The sequence below is a fragment of the Delphinus delphis genome, chromosome 14 (assembly GCF_949987515.2).
Source record: "Delphinus delphis chromosome 14, mDelDel1.2, whole genome shotgun sequence".
Taxonomy (NCBI): Eukaryota; Metazoa; Chordata; class Mammalia; order Artiodactyla; family Delphinidae; genus Delphinus; species Delphinus delphis.
In genome coordinates, this window is record NC_082696.1 from 67,866,452 (window position 1) to 67,885,476 (window position 19,025).

General features: G+C 39.0%; 1 protein-coding gene across 5 annotated transcripts in view; it reads right to left on the bottom strand.

The window, feature by feature from the left end:
* Positions 1–2,215: 2,215 nt before the first annotated feature.
* The window catches only part of ORC3 (origin recognition complex subunit 3), a 64,383-nt gene continuing 47,573 nt past the window's right edge, over positions 2,216–19,025 (bottom strand). For 3 of the 5 annotated variants that reach the window (XM_060030243.1, XM_060030241.1, XM_060030244.1), the window contains 7 exons: positions 18,713–18,846; positions 15,885–15,967; positions 14,863–14,963; positions 10,786–10,927; positions 9,027–9,143; positions 6,597–6,676; positions 2,216–6,042 (listed from right to left, as the gene is read on the bottom strand). In XM_060030243.1, the coding sequence (XP_059886226.1) occupies positions 5,937–6,042; positions 6,597–6,676; positions 9,027–9,143; positions 10,786–10,927; positions 14,863–14,963; positions 15,885–15,967; positions 18,713–18,846 (763 nt within the window). In that variant the 3' untranslated portion in view covers positions 2,216–5,936. Of the gene's footprint in view, positions 6,043–6,596; positions 6,677–9,026; positions 9,144–10,785; positions 10,928–11,906; positions 12,242–14,862; positions 14,964–15,884; positions 15,968–18,712; positions 18,847–19,025 lie in introns of those variants that run through there. The other 2 variants (XM_060030242.1, XM_060030245.1) reach the window with 2 other exon arrangements.

Sequence of the window (19,025 nt, forward strand, 5' to 3'; positions counted from 1 at the left end):
TTTTACCTTTTTTAAAGGACACTATATGAAAGCATGATTCAGCACATCTAATTCCCTTTCTATACATGCTTTCCAAACACAGCTTTCCTATGATGAAGTGAGGAAAAATACTTCAGTGAATTCTTTTGTTAAATTCTATTAGCATGTTTCTACTAATTAAGTCATAAGTATACTGGGACATAAATATTTATAATTGACCTAATTAGTGGAAGATACAAAAAGAATTTTTTTTCCTCCTTTTTAACTTTAATGATTATATTTCACCAATTCTTTCTTTAAAACAAGGCCAAAAGGGGTATAGGGCTTTCACAAGATCCCCAGGTAATTCATATGCCCATTTAAGTGCCTGAGAAACAATGGTATATAGTGCAGGCTGACCTTAAGTAGGGTGGATAATTCTATCTGATTTTAATGGACTACTTCTCAGCCTCAGCACTGTTGACAATTTGGGCCAGATTCATTCTTTGTTGTGGGGAGACTATCTTGTGCATTGTAGGAGGTTCAGCAGCATCTCTGGCCTCAACCACTAGATGCCAGTAGCACCCTCCCCCCGTCGTGACAACCAAAAAAGGTGCCTCCAGATACTGACAGATGTCCGGGCTGGGGGAAGAAAACAGTCCCCAGCCGAGAACAGCTGGTGCAGTGGGACAGCATTTTAGAATGCAAGCAGTAAGTTAAATGTGGAGGAGGGGGGCAGAGCGACTGTAAATATGCTTTATCCCTTCTCACACCCCAAAATAGCGAACATTCTTTTATATAATAAGCATGTGTGAATTTTTATGTAGATTTAAATTTATAAAAGAGCTGGTTTTTATATTTACCGGGCAAGATATGCTAAAAGGAAATCGGTGCTGGCAATCTGAGTGGAGCCACAAGTAATATGTTTTAATTCTAGATTCAGCTTTGATCAAGAACAAAATTTCCTCCACAGCCAAGTTTCTGCTGTCCACCTTAGCAAAAAGTCCTAGTTCATAGACTGCGTACTGATTTTAAGTAGTGTGTGAGGTAATTTCAGAAAATAAAAAATGTGAGCAACTTCTTGGATGTAGTTAATCCAAGATTTAGACGGACCCAGTAGGTGGTCATTAGTGCAAATAACCAGCCACACTCTGAGTTCCCAAAGAGCCCTAAAACTGCTTCTAGTAAGTAAGTATCTTCAGAATTTAGTGTGCTAACAAAGAGTCATCTTCTTCTTTTACAGTAAAAGCCAGTGCTGGTGTGGTGCTGTACTCAGGTTACTGTAATGTGTTCAGTAAGTCACTATTAACAAGGCACATCACCAGGTATAGTTCTTGTATTAGGAAAAATAGGCACAGGCAATCTGAAAAAAATAGATTGTAGGTTTAAAATATCAAAGCTATCTTTGGCCTATGGCAAGACCTTATATCCCTACAGAAAATGGTTTCCAAATGAGACACTGATTGCATGAGCAGTATTAACTGGAGCGCTTTCCCAGGTTCTACCCACAGAGACTGCTTTAGAAGACTAAAGAAGTGGGGAGGGAAGAGCTGGAATCTGTTTAAATATGCTCCCCAGCTGATCCAAGCAGCTAGGGTTGGCAGTGAATATACAATAGTTGCCTTGTTAGGGTTCTCTTTACTCCCTTACTTCACAATTACACAGTAATCGGTGTTAATAAGTGAATATCCTGCTCAAGCACCTCATGAGCCTGTCCTTGTCTGCTCACTGGTGGGGCTCCAGTTCTCTGCTCCTGCCTCTGCCCTAGCTGAGGAGCATTAGCTCATTCAAAGACAGGGCCAGCAGTGCTCTCCTGTCTCCGTTTCCTTTCTGTCTACTAGATCATTCCCATAAGCATAATAAACATGCTATTAAAAGTCTTTTGATCCTGTAATCCCTCTCTAGCTATTACCTATTTTTCTGTTCTATAACCTTTGAAGCAGAACTCAAGGATTTTCTAAATTTCCAATCTTCTTCCCCCTCCCCGCTCCTTTTGTCACCAAATTTTTTTTTTTCAGTTGGGTATATTTTATTGTCACCAAATTTTTTTATTAGGAAAAAAGTCAAAACATAAAAGCTGAAAGATTGGTCCAACGATCCACTTAAAGGGAACAATTACTTTGCCATATTTGCTTTATATGTATATTTTTAACTGCTTCAAAGAACGCATACATGATGCATCTAAGAACAAGGGGGTTCTCCTACATAACTTCAATAACATTATCCCACTTAAAGTAATGCTTCCCTAATTTAACATCTAGTCCATATTCAGATTTTCCCATTTGTCCTCAAAATGTCTTTTGTAGCTTTCTCGCTAAAGTAGGATTCAATCAAGATTCTGACTTTCTGGAACAACTAGGCCTGTTTTGTTGAATGTTTCTTTGTCATTAATTAATGTCCTTAATTTAATCTCTTCTATCCCTTTGCACTTACTGTAAACTGGAAGTTAGGTCTAAAGCACTTATTAGTTTCAGGTTAAACCTTTTGTATAAGATGATGCTATGATCTCCGCAGTGTATCACACAAAGTATGGCTCTGTGTGATAAGTATGGACTAGTGATAAGTTTAGACACTTGTTAGGTCATCTGGTAGGTGATGGCTACCAGGCTTAGTCTTCACTATTCAACCACTCAGTCACCAATATATTCCACACTGCTAAATCTAATTGACATTTGACCTTAAAACACTTCGTTCAGTTGGCTTGCAAGGTACTAACCGCACCTGCCTGATTCTCCTCCCATTACTGGCTGCTGGCCCAGTCTTCCTTTCTCTGAACTTTAAAACATAACCAGAGTTTGACCTTGGGCTCCTTGCCCCCTCTGCTCATACTCTGGTAATCTCAATCTAATCCTAAAGATGGTTACATTCGCCTCCCTATGTGACCTTTCCACTTGGATATCTAATAAGAGGTCTGAAGACCCGTCCAAAACCAAACTCCTTTTTTTGCCTCTTAAATTCTCCTCAGCTAATGGCATCTACATTCAGAAGTTTCTCAGCCAAAAAACAGCCCTGAATTCCTCACATCCTTCATCCGATCTTGGATCCATCTAAAATCTCATCATCTCTACTATTACTCTTGTTGAAGACATTTGTGTCTTGCTTGGATGATTTCAGTGACCTCCAAGTTGGTCTTTGTTTTGCCTTATTTGTGTCTCCAAACCTATTCCAGTCTGTTCTCATAGCAGTCAGTGATCCCTTAAAGGTCTAAGTCTTTCTTAGATGGATTCCCACCTATAGACGGTAAGGACTTTACAATGGTCTGCAGGGCCATAACTTACCTGCCCTCCACCCCGCCTCACTCAGTTTGAAGTTTACCTCTTGCTCACTGCGTGTCCCACACTGGCCACCTTTGCTGTTCCTCCAGTGCAGCTTGCGTACTGCCCTTAGGACCTTTGTTATTGGCTGTTCGCTGTGTACAATGCACTTCTTCCATAAAACTTCATGACTAAATCTTTTTGTTCAAACGTCATCTCAGGCCTGTTCTGACCACTGTTTAAAATTGCAGCATGACATCCTGCTTCTTTTTGCTGTTTGTTTCGTTTTTTTCTGTAATATACTATATAATTAATCATTGTACTCTTTGCTAGAATGCAATGAGGGCAAAGATCTGTGCTCACTGAAGTATCACAAGGGCCTGCAACAGTGCCTGGCACATGGTACATGCTCAATATTTTGTGAAAAAATTTCAAACTACTTCAACAGTTTGAAATTTTCAAACTTTTCAGATAGTATTTCATTAACCACAAGATTTAGTGCATCATAATATCCCATTTGTGAGGTTTTACAGTATTAAGGAATGGACATAATTAAGCTGACACTTTATAGGCTGGCTTGAGGGTTTTGTGCTCCATTAATGGCTACCACAAATGAGCTTCATGTTTCAATTTTACAGCTTCGACTGAATATTTACAAAACAGTTTCCATCCTGCTACTCTTACCTAATCCTTAAGTAGACAGTAAGAAAAATCGAAGTGGTTCAGTGCCTGACATGCATTTAGATAGGCTGAATTCAACTAAATGCCTAGCAAAAAAGAAAGGAAGCAGGGCTCAAGAGCCCTCAAGTGCCTCAGACTGACATAAATCTGCTGGTCTGTGTGAGGCTCTGTACCTTACAGTGTAAGCATTTTGTCAAAAGGAATGGTTTCTAAACACAATTTTATCTGACACTCATCTGCACCATTTGAAAGCTGAGGAAACTGCGTTGTAGATATTGATGGTGTCTTCACGTTAATCAGACATGGAGTATTGCTGATTGCCTCACTTAGACGATAGGTGGAAAATCCTTAAAATCATTCACACGTTCTTTCCCTAGATTTTACCAACCATAGTCAAAAATGAAACACATGATTGAGGACACCTCTGATTGGAGGGGAATGGCTAGAGAATATTGAGAAAAAATAGTGACCTAGTTGCTGTTAAGATAAATCGTGGAAAACTTCACACAGTAGAAATCTATTCTCTGCTCTGATCATGAGCATTGGCAGAGGCTCTGCTCCATGCCCTCATGCAGGGACCCCTAGGTGACAGAGGCTCTGCCTCTAACACATGGATTCCAAGGTGTCAAAAGCCTCTTATTTGTCCAGTTTCTTCCTTATTGGCGGTGGTGTTTATGTTTACATATCATAAATTCCTTACTTTCCAAGTTGACAGCCCTTTGTGCATATGTACATGTTTTTAAATTCTACTGAGTAAGAAATCCTGGCATCTTTTAGATGAAGACAGTAAGACTTAATCTATCTGAACTAATGCTACTCTGGTAACTGTCTCAAAGCTTTGTAGGGCTAGACACTTTCTGCTCTGGCTTGTAATTATTTCTGGTACCTTGGGATTTACCTTTCTTTTTAACCCTGGCAACATTCTGATGATTTGTTTTGGAGTATATTTCATCTAGCACTTTTAGTTTTTGGAGCAGGAAGTGGGGAAGGGAGCATTTATCCATTAATGTCATCTTGGCCCACCCTGTTGCCAGAGGGCTAAGATGCCCTTTATACTCATAATACCTCCTTTACACTCCAGAATTAATGAAGTTTAAGTTATATATTAAGTTTATATTAAATTTAAAAACAATTAGTTATACATTAAATTTGTCCTCAAAGCAAACACACACAAAAAGACCTGCAAGTACACAGTTCTAAGGTTTGCAACTAAAACAGTCTTCACTGAATTTGGACTTTTTTTCTCCTGGTCATATTTGCATGGTAATTTTGGTATGTTAGTGAGTATACTTAAAGACACATCCCAGAATTCTCTTGGAAATAGAATATTAAATAATGAACTTGAGGTCTCCTTGTTTCATTGTCTTAATGAGTTCTTGTCATGGAAGAGATTCAGATGTCATTTCATCTGTGTCTTAAAAGGTTGATGTGATTTGTAAAGGCCTTAGAGGCTCTAAGACTCCATGATGGGTCTTCCTGATGTAGAATATTTACTGCCTTTAAGCATAAAGCCAAACAACTTGGGGCTTTTTAAGTTGTATGACTAAAGGAAATGGGGCAGCAAAGGAAGTTTTAGAACCTCTGTAGTTACTAGGAGAAACCTCTGGAATCTTCATCTTATTACATAATTTACTAAAGTGAGGAATGCCAGTGCAAGAAACTGGGGGAGCAGGAATAAGTACTATTAAATTAAATGCATATTAATAGAAACCCCTAGACAAAGGAATTTATTACATTTATACATTATGTATGTTCAAGAACAATTTATTCATAATTTCTTAATGAATGAAAATTGCAGTGATACTCTGAGAGAGGTTCTACTTGCAATGTTAGCATGTTACTTGTTGGATTCTAAAGTACTCCAAAGGTGCTTTGATACATTCCTGATAGGGATTAACAGTCTACTTTTCTGTTTAAACATCACACAGGGATTACACATTATGCTTCTTCCCAAGCAATCTTCCTCTACCGGTGTGTAAATATGATTGGTCTCCTTTTACTCTTAAGCTAAATGCTATCTTTCTGGCTTCACTCATTTGCTTTCTAGCAGCCTCCCCATGTTAGCCTTGCCACATGGTCAGTCTTCTGTTTGGTAGGTTTTATAAATCCTAAAAGTTCTAGCTCAGAAACAGCTCTAATAAACCGAGCACTGGAGGCTATAGCTAAGGAAATTCACCATGTACTTCTGACAAAAAGGGGTTAAAATCTCAATGTTAAAACATGATTTAGTAAACTGAATACATACTACTAAATTAAACTAAAACCCTTACTGGAAAACATTAGATGTAATTAGACTCTACTGTCAATAAGACACGAATGGAAAAGTGTGTAACACTTGAAAACATTAAATGTAATTAGACTCTACTGTCAATAAGACACGAATGGAAAAGTGTGTAACACTTGTCTGGTTCTCATTTTTCACAGAGTACGAAAATTGCTTCCCTGCCAACTTCTTAAAGTATATTAATAACCTTAGAAAAATAGAGAATTCAATAATGACCATTTTTGGTGTATTCTGGAATATGACCTTTATATAAGTTTTAGACCAAATAGTTTAGATTTGGGCCATTTTAAATTCAGAATAAGTATTTAGAAACGAGTTATCTTGGGATGGTATGGTTAAATCTCTAATGTAGATCTGGAGAAACTATAAACTATTCTGTATGCTTACTTGGACACTGTAGAACTGATTTTAAAGGATACTGGATAATTTCATTCCTTTCTTCTGAGGTTACAGAATTTGCATCCATTTTTTCAGCAGCTGTCACAACTGTTGCAAAGGCCTTTTGAGAGAGAGGACGAAAGAAGATAAAAATCTCTGCCACTGCCAGACATCTCTTATGGCACTTGAAGGCTCTGTATTTAAGCCAGGTCAAGCACTGCTGCTGCTGGTAGTTGACACATTTTAAAAACTGATACCAAATTTCAGAGTCTCAAAACTACACTGATGATCACTATAAATAAGTACACAAAAACAGAAATATAGATCAATGGTACAGGATAGAAAGCCCAGAGGTAAACCCACACACATATGGTCACCTAATTTACGACAAAGGAGGCAAGAACATACAAGAGGCTGAAGACAGCTTCTTCAATAAGTGGTGCTAGGAAAACTGGACAGCTACATGTAAAAGAATAAATTAGAACACTCCCTAACACCATACACAAAAATAAACTCCAAAGGGATTGAAGACCTAAATGTAAGACTGAACACTATAAAACTCTTAGAGGAAAATATAGGAAAAACGCTCTTTGACATAAACCACAGCAAGGTCTTTTTTGACCCACCTCCTAGAGTAATGGAAATAAAAATAAACAAATGGGACCTAATTAAACTTAAAAGCTTTTGCACAGCAAAGGAAACCATAAACAAGACAAAAAGACAACCCTCAGAATGGGAGAAAATACTTGCAAATGAAACAACGGACAAAGGATTAATCTCCAAAATATACAAACAGCTCATGGAGCTCAATATCAAAAAAACAAACAATCCAGTTAAAAAATGGGTGGAAGACCTAAATAGACATTTCACCAAAGAAGACAGACAGATGGCCAAGAGGCACATGAAAAGATGCTCAATACCACTAATTATTAGAGAAATGCAAATCAAAACTACAATGAGGTATCACCTCACACCAGTCAGAATGGCCATCATCAAAAAATCTACAAACAATAAATGCTGGAGAGGGTGCGGAGAAAAGGGAACCCTCTTGCACTGCTGGTGGGAATGTAAATTGATAACATCCACTATGGAGAGCAGTATGAAGGTTCCTTAAAAAGCTAAAAACAGAACTACCATACGACCCAGCAATCCCACTACTGGGCATATACCCTGAGAAAACCGTAATTCAAAGAGAGTCACGTACCACAATGTTCATTGCAGCACTATTTACAATAGCCAGGACATGGAAGCAACCTAAGTGTCCATCATCGGATGAATGGATAAAGAAGATGTGGCACATATATACAACGGAATATTACTCAGCTATAAAAACAAACGAAATTGAGTTATTTGTAGTGAGATGGATGGACCTAGAGTCTGTCATACAGAGTGAAGTTAAGTCAGAAAGAGAAACACAAATACCATATACTAATGCATATATGTGGACTCTAAAAAAAAAAAAAAAAAAGGTTCTGAAGAACCTAGGGGCAGAACAGGAATAAAGTCACAGATGTAGAGAATGGACTTGAGGACACAGGGAGGGGGAAGGATAAGCTGGGACGAAGTGAGAGAATCGCATGGACATATATACACTACCAAATGTAAAATAGCTAGTGGGAAGCAGCCGCATAGCACAGGGAGATCAGCTCGGTGCTCTGTGACCACCTAGAGGGGTGGGATAGGGAGGGTGGGAGGGAGATGTAAGAGGGAGGGGATACGGGGACATATGTATGCATATGGCTGATTCACTTTGTTGTACAACAGAAACTAACACAGTTTTGTGAAGCAATTACACTACAATAAAGATCTATTAAATAAAGTATTGAGCTCTCTGCATAAGAAAAAAAAATTAGAAGATAATGGAATGGTTTCTGAATAATCTTATATTTCAGAGAATTAAGAAACGTGCAGAGAAAAACAGGTAGCAAAACTATTCAAAGTTGAAAAGCAAAGGATGCCCTGTATCCTCTACTCCAACCTCCATCTCCCAGGAAAATGCCTATTTTTCTTGGAAGCAGCCGATTATGCATATTTTTAAATGGTGACATGTGTCAAATAGGGCCTTTAACAGAGTTAACTTTTGTGTAGTTATTCCAATCTTATCTTTTATGCAATAAGGGAAATGCTAGTTAATAATGTACTTTTTTATTCTGTGGAATAACGGAACTGACCTAAACTGTTTAGCTTTTGCTAAACATACTAAAATGTACTTATTTTGACCTGGCATGGATGCAGAATTGGCTCGGTTGAGGGTGTGGGATCAGAGTGCAGGGGTTTGTGTGGGACTGTTGAGCAGTGAGCTGCTTTTCTGGAGAAACTTGCCAGGTGATTTATAATGCTTTCCAAACCAAAGACAGGGCATTGAAAAAATAAGAGATGAGTTTCAAAGTACCAAAAGTATAAAAACATTCCAGGAAAGTTGTCATGGATGGTTAGACACATAGACAGCTTGCTCTTTCCCCCTGACCTACCTCCGACCAGTCCACAAGGTTGATTAGCCTGCTGCACTCCAGGTGCAGTTTATATGCTATGCAGATGTCTGGGGCGACATTTGGAATACAACCTTCTTCACTTCTCAGTGCTTCATTCTAAAAATAACAGTAAACTAAGATAACTACCTTTCAGAAATGATGAGGAACAAAATCAGACATTAATTAACCTGCTAACCTGAATTAAGTAAGCCAATAAGTGTAGTCTTTGGTTTCCTTTATTTTGTGAGTTGCACCTACTCTCCAATAGTTAGCTGGTTGTTTAGGATGAGGTCTTGGTCAAAATCCCTCTAGCTCCTAATCACTAGATGAATACAGCCAGGATCAGAAGACAAGCATATTCTTCATTCTCATCACAAATTATTAATTTTTTTCATTTTAATCATACATTATTCATTATTGAGACTCTAATGCATTTCTGGTTTCCATAAAAGTTTATGGAATTTTGTGGATTTTCAATAAAATGCCACTTCCAACATTTGTAATTACATGAATTCTAGCAATTACTATACTGTATACTGTATACCAACTGTATACCAACACACCACTACCAGGGATATAAGTTATCTCTCAAAGAAGACTGCTGTCAACACTGCAGATCCTAACCTCTACAAAACCATCAATGTTTTTTCAACCTATGTGAAAATGATGGTTCTTATTAAGAAACAAAATCTCTCTCAAACATACACATGGGAATTATATCCTTCCCAAAACTGCTGAAATCGCACCAGTTCTCTTCCGTGACTTACTACTAGCCAAAAAGACAGATTATGTAAAGAGTTTTAATTTGTGGTTTATATAATAAAAATAATTGATATTTTGTGCCTTAAATATGAAATTATTCAAGTACCCCACTACCACCGTCATTGAAAAATCACTGATTTACATCTTCCTACTCAGTACTCTCTTGTAAGGCTTATTAGCATGTTTGTGTGCCATTCTGGACAGGAAACCAATACCTCGGAACTCTCTTCATAGGTTTTATGGAGTCACTTCTTAAGTATCCTCTGTTGCAAGATTTCTAGGTGTTTAACTGAGTTGATAACTTATTAACAAATTAACAATTTAATATTAACTTAGCAAATTATCAGGAAATTACTTTATGTGTGTGTATATAACCGAAATATAGCTTACTGAGCTGTTTAAAATGATATTACCTGGTCATAGGAAAGTTAGTTTTAAAAATACTCAACTGTCTTGAACTCTCCGTTTAAAGAACAACTTGGAACTGGCAAATGTGTCTGGAGTTTAGCAGTTTTATCCCTGGCATATTGCTGGCTGTCCTCTATACTCAGCTCTGGAGATACTCTCAGAGCAGATCTTTCTTTGGTTGAAAATCCAAGATGAAATTCCTTTTTTTTTTTGCATCAGAAACAATCATTTGGCTCTTTTAAGTAATTTCACTGGGCCATATGGTTTGACCTATTATCTGCTGTTAGTGTGTAAGAAACCTTTCCTTTATTTTCAAGAGTAGTAGCATTATACTCAAGTCTTAGTGCCTATGATCTGGTTTTATCACATGAAGGAGAAGACAATTACGCATGATCAAAAGTTGGCAGTGCTAGTTCATTGGCTTAGAAAAAGCCCTCTAAAAATCTAAAGAATTTTTAAAAATATCTGAAAGAGGTGCAACCCTGAGCTGCCAGTTCCCTGCTCATTAGAACTGCAAATTTACAATATTTTTGTGATACATAAAGCCTGGAGTCTGAACTAAATTGTCAGAGAAATGACTGCTTCTTACCTTGAGGTAATAATACGGGTTGTTGAGTGCGGTATGGAGGGCGATCCGCGGGGCAGCGTTCAGGTGCTGGCGAAGGGTGTGGGCAGCACTGAAGTACAGCACCTCATGCAGAGGCTGTGTCTCTGGAAGCAGGAGGTATTCTCTGAAACCACCAAAGTCAGGTATCAGCTTTTAGATAAGCACAGGTCTATTTTCAATAAACCACTTTTGTCAGTCCTCTGTAGAGGGCTGAGCAACTTACCGAAAAAGCAAAATCAACAATAGCCAAAACCAACCAAATATCAAATCCAGTGCAGCTGCACTCAGAATGCCACCTCTCCGTGTAATATTGTTTAAAACTTTGACTCTCTGGTGTACAAGAAACTATATTTTAGTTCTGATTTAAACTTCTAGGAACAAATGTATATAAATTACATTTCTGCTCAAAATCTTTTCTTTTTTAATGTCTTTATTGGAGTATAATTGCTTTACAATGGTGTGTCAGTTTCTGCTGTATAACAAAGTGAATCAGTTATACATATACATATATCCCCATATCCCCTCCCTCTTGCGTCTCCCCCGCACCCTCCCTATCCCACCCCTCTAGGTGGTCACAAAGCACCGAGCTGATCTCCATGTGCTATACGGCTGCTTCCCACTTTGCTCAAAATCTTTAAGGTAGAATTTCTTAAAGTATAAATGAATACTTTCTTAAATTATTTAGGAAACAGAGATATCCATATTCCTTCTCATGGCAAACATTTAACTCCTGGCAGTGTTAAACACAGGCCTCAGACCTGGAATTAAGAGTTCAGGAAATTCTTTTTTGATCACAGAGATGTCTCTCATAGAAGTAATACAGGTAAAGTTTTTTATGTGTTAGACTTCCTCCTTACTTTATAGGCAGAAAAGGCTAAATTTTAGCTTCAGAGTATTAAAAACAAGGAAATCATTTATCATTAAAATTTCAATTATTAAAAAAATACCACTGTAACTTGGGATTCTTCTGTCTTATTTATGAGCTAGACAATAAACCAATTTTAATGAAATCTGAACTTAAAAGATAAACCATTAAAAATTTCATCTGAATATGTAATGAGCCTATCAGCTGGTATGAGCTGTGACAGTACATGGTTCCTGGGTGGCCTAGAGGGTAGCAAACTGGAAGGGAGAAGCTTTGGCACCAATAACCCAAAGACAGAGTAATAAGTCACTAACTTGATTAAAGCAGTTAACTCACATGCCTTCATAAAGATTTCTGGGGCTTAGTTAGTCCTGGGCCTAAAGTATTTTGGTCACATGACAGATTTGTATCAGCTCCCTTTCCCACCGGCGCAGGCAGAACCAAGCAGCTCCCTCAGCCCAGCCACTGGGGAAATTACTCTTCTTCCTGGTGTCCTGGCTTTCTTCCCTCCTGGAGAGGATAGCAGGGCCTAGAAAAATCCCACCACACCTGCTCCTCCCGTGTGGTCTGGCTCTGAGGAAGAGAGGACGCAGAGAGGGTATGACCCATGTCCCTCCCTCCCCACCATCTCCGTCCTGCCCGTCTCAAGAGCTCCTGGCCCCCTGCTCATTTAGCTTCCAGATGCTGCTCCTTCTTCAGAGTCATTGGAATAAAACCCATGTGCAAAAAGCATTAGGATTCTGACTTGGCCCTAAGAACCAGCATTCTATACCTCAAGTACTGCTAACATCTGACTCGAGATTAAGCTATTTAGCTGTAGTCTCAGGAATGGTTTCTGTGATGCGAGCTGCCTCCCTGGATGGCTGGCTACCCATTTGTAACTTCTGACCATAAACTTTTCTTATCCCAACCTCAGGCTGTTTTCTCCCCAATCATTATACATAATGGTCATTAAAAGTTCACGCTGGAGTCCTTGCTCTGTAATAAGGACTCGAAATCTAACAAGGCAACCAGATAAGAGTCAATTTCAGAAAAAATTTTGTCTCATATTTGTCCTCCTCTCCCTTTTCAACATCTTTATTTAATTTTTAGAGATTCAGATAATTCTCAAGGCAAAAGGCCTTTTTAGATATCCTCAAAGAACCTCCAGAGTCTAAATACTTGCCTGTATTTTGTTTCCACTGGGCTATGTTAGTTGAAAAATACTGACAAAACATCATCATATATTAGAATTTTTATCCAACTCCAAATTTGGAGACTGGCACAGACATCAGCAGTGAGTCTGGCACTGGAGCTCAGCATGACGCTCATTTTAGACTCAGAGCAGAGTCCACAAGCAAAAGAGGCGGTGGTCTGGGGGGAGCTGGTAGGACCACTTAGTATCCACAAGGGCTACAAGGTTGAAGCTTGTACTTTGGTGAAAACAGTAACTTAGAAAGCAGCAACTTATTCTCATTTCTCAGTAGTTTCAGCAAGAGCTGCTCATGGTGTACGGGGAACTCTACTTCCTGGAGTCTGTTGCTTATAGTGATCTTTCAAGGGCCGCTCTTCTCCAGAACTCCAAGCTCTGTTCAAACATCTGTGGTGTGGTCTTTGGGGACTGTGTGGGGAAAGAGAGCGGGCCTTCTGAAAGATGTCAGCAGACTGGGACTAACTATGTGACTTTCCAAAAGTCACAGCCTCTCTCTGGGCTTTAGCTGCCACATGAGTCCTCAGGTCCCATTTAGCTCTAACATACTACAGTCCTCATCTCTTCCCTGCTGGGACACTCAAGCTTGGTAAAGATAGTAAATCCTAGTATGGAAATTGTTGTGATTTCACAATACAACACATTTCAATCATGCCCAGCTTTATTTCAATAACTGCTCAGGAAGGTGAAAAGTCAGGCATATTAGGTCAAAGATCATAAAAGGGGAATGGTTGGTTGGCTTCCAACCCTACAATTTGGGATTTGTGGGAATGCAGAAAGGAACATGACATTTGACCTATAAATTATGCCTGTAAATCATTTTTAGCAACTACAATGGTCTCAACTTGGTAAAAGGGAAAAACCAGGAACTTGGGGCTAGAAACTACAAGAACAGGAAGGCCCAGTATGGCAAGGTTAATTCTATCAGTTTTCCAAGGTCATTTCTAGCCAATAGGTCACTTTAGAATTGCACTGTGTCACTTTTATGTGACCCATTTCTCTCACTTTAACCTTCCTTTTGTCATACTTGGTTGATCGTTTCGACCTCTGTCCTGACATTAGTAATTTCTCCCCAGTGACCAGGAACAATGACTCTGCCCCAAAACTGTCCTGGAAAATGGAACTCTTCACTTTCAAGAAGGACAGGCAATTTATCAGAAAACCACTCTTTGTCTTCAATAACTGAGCTGCTTTTTTTTTTAGTACTTGATTCTAGTCAGTGCCTAGCCTGCTGCTGAGTTTGAATTGCCATTAAAAAACAGAATAAGCAATGACAAAGAACAGTTTTTTCCCAATTTAACTATTAAATCATTTTATTTTTCAGACCTCTCATTTTTTTCCTATATGGCATGTCCCACCTGCAGGTGAGATGTATGATTTTAAAGAGCTACACAGAGCTGGCTTTTGGGAAATCCAAATATCAGAATGATCTGGGTTTCCCAAAAAAGGAATCACCTTAAAATACAGGTAGGACTGGTGGACTTCTAAACTGACTCTGAGTACCCTGCTCACCATGCGTCTGTGCTGACATGATCCAGAGTTACACTGGTATCCCTCAGAATTAGAAACCCTTTACTCAGGATAAAATAGGGTATTACAGCTGGGCTGGGCTGTTTTCTGGGTTTGGCCCAGATCCAACATACTCTGAGCAAAGACAGAGCAAGGATTAAGTGTAAGGCAAACACTCTGCTACTAGGGGGAAAACACTCACTTTTCTGTTTCCTGTTCTGTTTCCATCCTCACCCCCGCCCAGGCCTAATGAACTACATCAAATTTAAACCTGTGTTCTTGAACTGGCAGTAAAAGAATGAACTAAGCCATCTGCTGAGCGACCTTAATAAGGATGGGAAAGGAATAAAATTACAAGTCTGCGCTGGACGGAGGGCCTCGAGGAGCAAAAAGCCTAACCCAGAAGTGTCCCGGACTGGCTGCGGACAGCTATCACACCAGTGTTATTTGGGCAAATAGCCTGATTTTTAGCTCTGAAAAGCAACAACAGACTCACCGCGCCAGACTGTCGATGAAGCTCACAAGCTGTTCTCTGAGGACTTCAAACTTGGTCTGCCTCTTACTTGCTCTTCTTAACTCCTTCATTTCCAATAATGACTATGGATGAAAGAACACACCTTGTTCTGTTTCTGGTGATTCTGAGACAGAAAGCCCCTCAGAGGGCAGCTCTGTTGCTCAGGCAGAGGCAGCTGATGCCCTTTCCATACGACAGAGTGTACAGAAAAAGAACCAGATCAATAGGGGTTGTGTTTATCTTTTATTTTTCAAGACTGGGAAGAATCTCTCCTCCTAGGTATTTTGCTTCAAAAAATATAAAGTGACTTTTCAGAGAAAGAGGAGAAGGGCAGCTTACGTCGCTACTAAGTTATAGGGCAGAGCGCCCACGAGCCACAAGCCACTAATTCATTTGAGAAAAGGACTTCCAAGAAGAAGAGAAAACGCTTGCTCTTTGCCATGCTAACAGAATAGATTCCATATGCTTTGGTTTGCTGAGATTGATATTTTATTCTACGTTCCTCATAACTTGGTATCATGGTTTACAGAAGGTTCTTTACTTTGACAACCAAGATCCTAAAGTTAGAACTATCTGAAAAAGGCTACACTAGACACACTGTGGCTCAATTTCTGCTCTATACTCAATATGCATTTCTTTAAAAAATCACGAAAAATATCTAAAACTAAAGAGTCTCTTCTGAACCTCTCAATTTGATCAAACTGAAAAACAAATACATCAGATAAATAATCAGATTCCTTTTTGCAACCAGGTTCCCATTTTCCCTTATTACTAGTTAATTCTCTTTCTCTCTGGGGCTATCGGAACAGTTTCCGCCAACTTCTACATGGAGAATGAGGATAGCAGTGGGATAAACAGGATGTTCAATTTATAAGTGAGTTACAAAGTCTGCTTTGTTCCTAGTTGTGGTTTAAAAATGAAAACAACAACATCCAGGCAGAGCTAATCTAGAGCACACGGGAACATCAGGGGATGTGGCTGGAAGGATAAGAAAGTGCTCTGACCTTCTGAAGATGATAGAGGTCTGTCTTCTGAAGTCCCTTTGACTGTGACTCAGAAGTATCTTCTTCTTCTTCTTTGGCTTCTGCTTTTAATACAAAACCAACATACAGCAGCTTGGGTAAATCCATTTAAGAGAACAAACATTTCTACTACTCCAAGGGAAATAAAGTTTCATCCATTTTTTTTTTTTTAATGTGGCAGGGGATCAAGGTTCCATCACATAAATGATTTCTTCCAGAAGCTGAAGGTCAATAAATATTACATAAGTTATGCTGCAGAGAGGTCTTCAAAGAAACCAGCTACTGAATTTTAAAGATGTGACCAACAGTGAGAACAAAACAAAATACAAACAAATCCCCTCAAACCAATAGGAAAAAAAATCTCCAAATCTTTGTGCTGTTATAAATAGCTTTTAAAAAACAAACAAATTTAAATTATGGTCCTTTGATTATGCCATGATTGATGTAAACAATACAAACCTACACCCTGGAAAACTTGGCCTGGATCTTCCCATTCTCTATATTTGACATGCTATTTAAGTCTAAAGTCAGTAGTGCATATAAGTTTTGAAATAATCTACTGAAATACAAACTGCATCATGGTTCTTTAGCAAAGGAAACAGAAAACGGTATCTGGTAAAAGGTGTAGTTGTGTTTCCAGAGAACATAAGGTTCTACCAGCCTCTCCCTGGTGCAGGGCACGTTTTACGAACCTCACACTCACATGGCTTATTTGGCCAAATCTAAGACAGGAAGATGCAGCCGGAGAATCTGCCTTGTTCTCGAAGAATAAATTTCTTTTTAGCTATTGATAAATCTTGGTTCAAGAAAGATATGCTTTAAGGTTAAAATATCTAATAAATTCTCTGTCCCATTTCATTAACATGTAGCAGAGCCTTAAAAATAAATCTGATATGACACTCTGACCTACTTAACCCTCCAAATGTAATTTTAAACCTAAACTGTAATGTGTAATAACTGTCAAGGAACTAGAGATAGCATACAGTCAAACTGTACGCCTGTCCAATATGGGAGGGTGGGGTTAATTTCACTTTATTATTAATAATGTGCCACTTTTGAAAACAGAAAAGTACATTTATTCAAGACACTCGTTTTGCTTCAACTTACAAAATTCTTTATTCTTCAGACAGTTAATCATCTTAATTACCAACCTTCCCATTTCTAAAAGCTGTGTTCCTTTATTTAATATTAGCACATTACAGGATTTGTTCACTAGCTTATGTTACATGAACTCTAATTAAAATTATTATAATATCTGCAGTTTCATTTTACAAAAATCCCTGAGTCTGATTTTGTAAAAGACTGAAATTTACCTAATTTATCTTATATTCTTCTAAGTCTTTTACCCTGTTTATATCCTTAAGGGCAGCCCCTCACTGTCCCAGTGACCCTAACTAGGTGGCGACTGTGAATCCATGAGAAAAAAAACAATAAGCTGGTGATTAAGAAAGAGGTGGGCTCCAGGCTGGGTACTACCCTAGCTAGCTACGAGATCTCAAGCAAGCTCCTTCCTCTTCCTGGGCTTTAGTTTCTGTTGCAGCTGGACTCAATAATCTCTATGATACCAATTTCCAGTCCTTTAAAATGTTTATGATTTGAAAATGGTTCGGCTAACTTGTCCTGCAAATGCACTGCAGAGCAATAATGCCTGCGCGTGATCTGGACGGAGCCCCTGGTACCATGGGGTGGCACTTCCTCACGCTCATGCCCCTCCAGTCAAGTAGGCTGGCTCTTTCATCTTGCACTGGCTCAGCACTCATGGGGCCTAGCGCTGCAGCTATGGAGAGAGAGGGAGGGATTCAGCAAAAGATGTTTCCTAAATCTAAAGGATTTAAAGACAAAGGGACACTTGCCAAACACAGAAAGGATTGATAGGGACATTCCAAGTGCAATGTTTTCACCATACCTTGGTTCGATCCGTGTGCTTATACACCAAGTTGTCTCTTTTCCCCAGACCCCATTAAAAATTTCCCTCAATAGGGGAAAATAAGAAGTGCACAGTCATTTTGCTTGTTTTACTGAAGGAGTACTATACTTTGGTGCTAGAAACAGAGCAAGGGAAGAGCCCATGAAAAGTTAAATATCAGTATCAATCCACTGAGCCCCCGCAGAACAAAGAAGTCCTGGAGCATCGGAGCGCTGAACAGGCTGCCTGTGCACAGGCAGGCATCCCAGCGTTCGGCAAACAGCGAATCCTGTGCAGGTCACGCAAGGTAAAGGAAACTGTGCCCTCCTCCAACACTGAGGAATGCCAGGCTGCCGCAGTTCATTGAGGACTGAAAGATTCAAGCTTTGTAAACCTGATTGAAGCAAACCTCATGCATATTTTGGTAATCAGCATGCCAATGAGCCTCGCTGCTGTGAAAGCAGTTCACAGCTATTAATTTTCAGGCTTACAAATAATTTATGCAGTGTTTTTGAAATCTATAAAGAACTTGATGAAACGCTTAAGAAAAACATCTAAAAGGAGTCCTTAATTATGATGCCCTGCTACTCTCTCCAATCTTTTTGATTTCTTTTTGCTGCCCTTTTTTGTTTTCTCCCCTAAGGTAAGTCCTCAAAACTGTCCATCTGGAGAAAGAAATTTCTTTCCTGCCCATCTGATAGTTTTCATTGTTTAAACCAAATCTGGAAGAGAACCATTTGGCTTAGTTGTCACGTTGTGCTACTCTGAGGCTTGGTATACTGACTGATCACACACTACGTTACCTCTTCATCTCTCAACACATCAGAACGTGGGGTTTTCCATGTTATTTTATAGTTAAATGACTGTCATAGCCAGTAGAATTGGCCAGATATTATATTCTCACCATCGAGGCTCTGAAACTGGGCCAGGAACTCCTCTATTCTCTTTGCTGTGTTGCCAAGCTGCTTTTCAGAAGAGGACTTAAAAACCTTGAAACATTTCTGAAGCATGGCCATCAGTTCATCCTTTGCCAACATCCTAGAACAGAATCAGTGACAGGAGATGTAATATAACTGGAAAATTTATGAACTTAAAAAACACTGTCTACATTTTAAATGTTTCTGGTCAGAAGAAGATGGTATAAAATGCTTCATTGGTAGCTACCAACTTTTTGGGGGGAGACTTTCCTCAATGTATGTGATATTCAGAAGTATTCA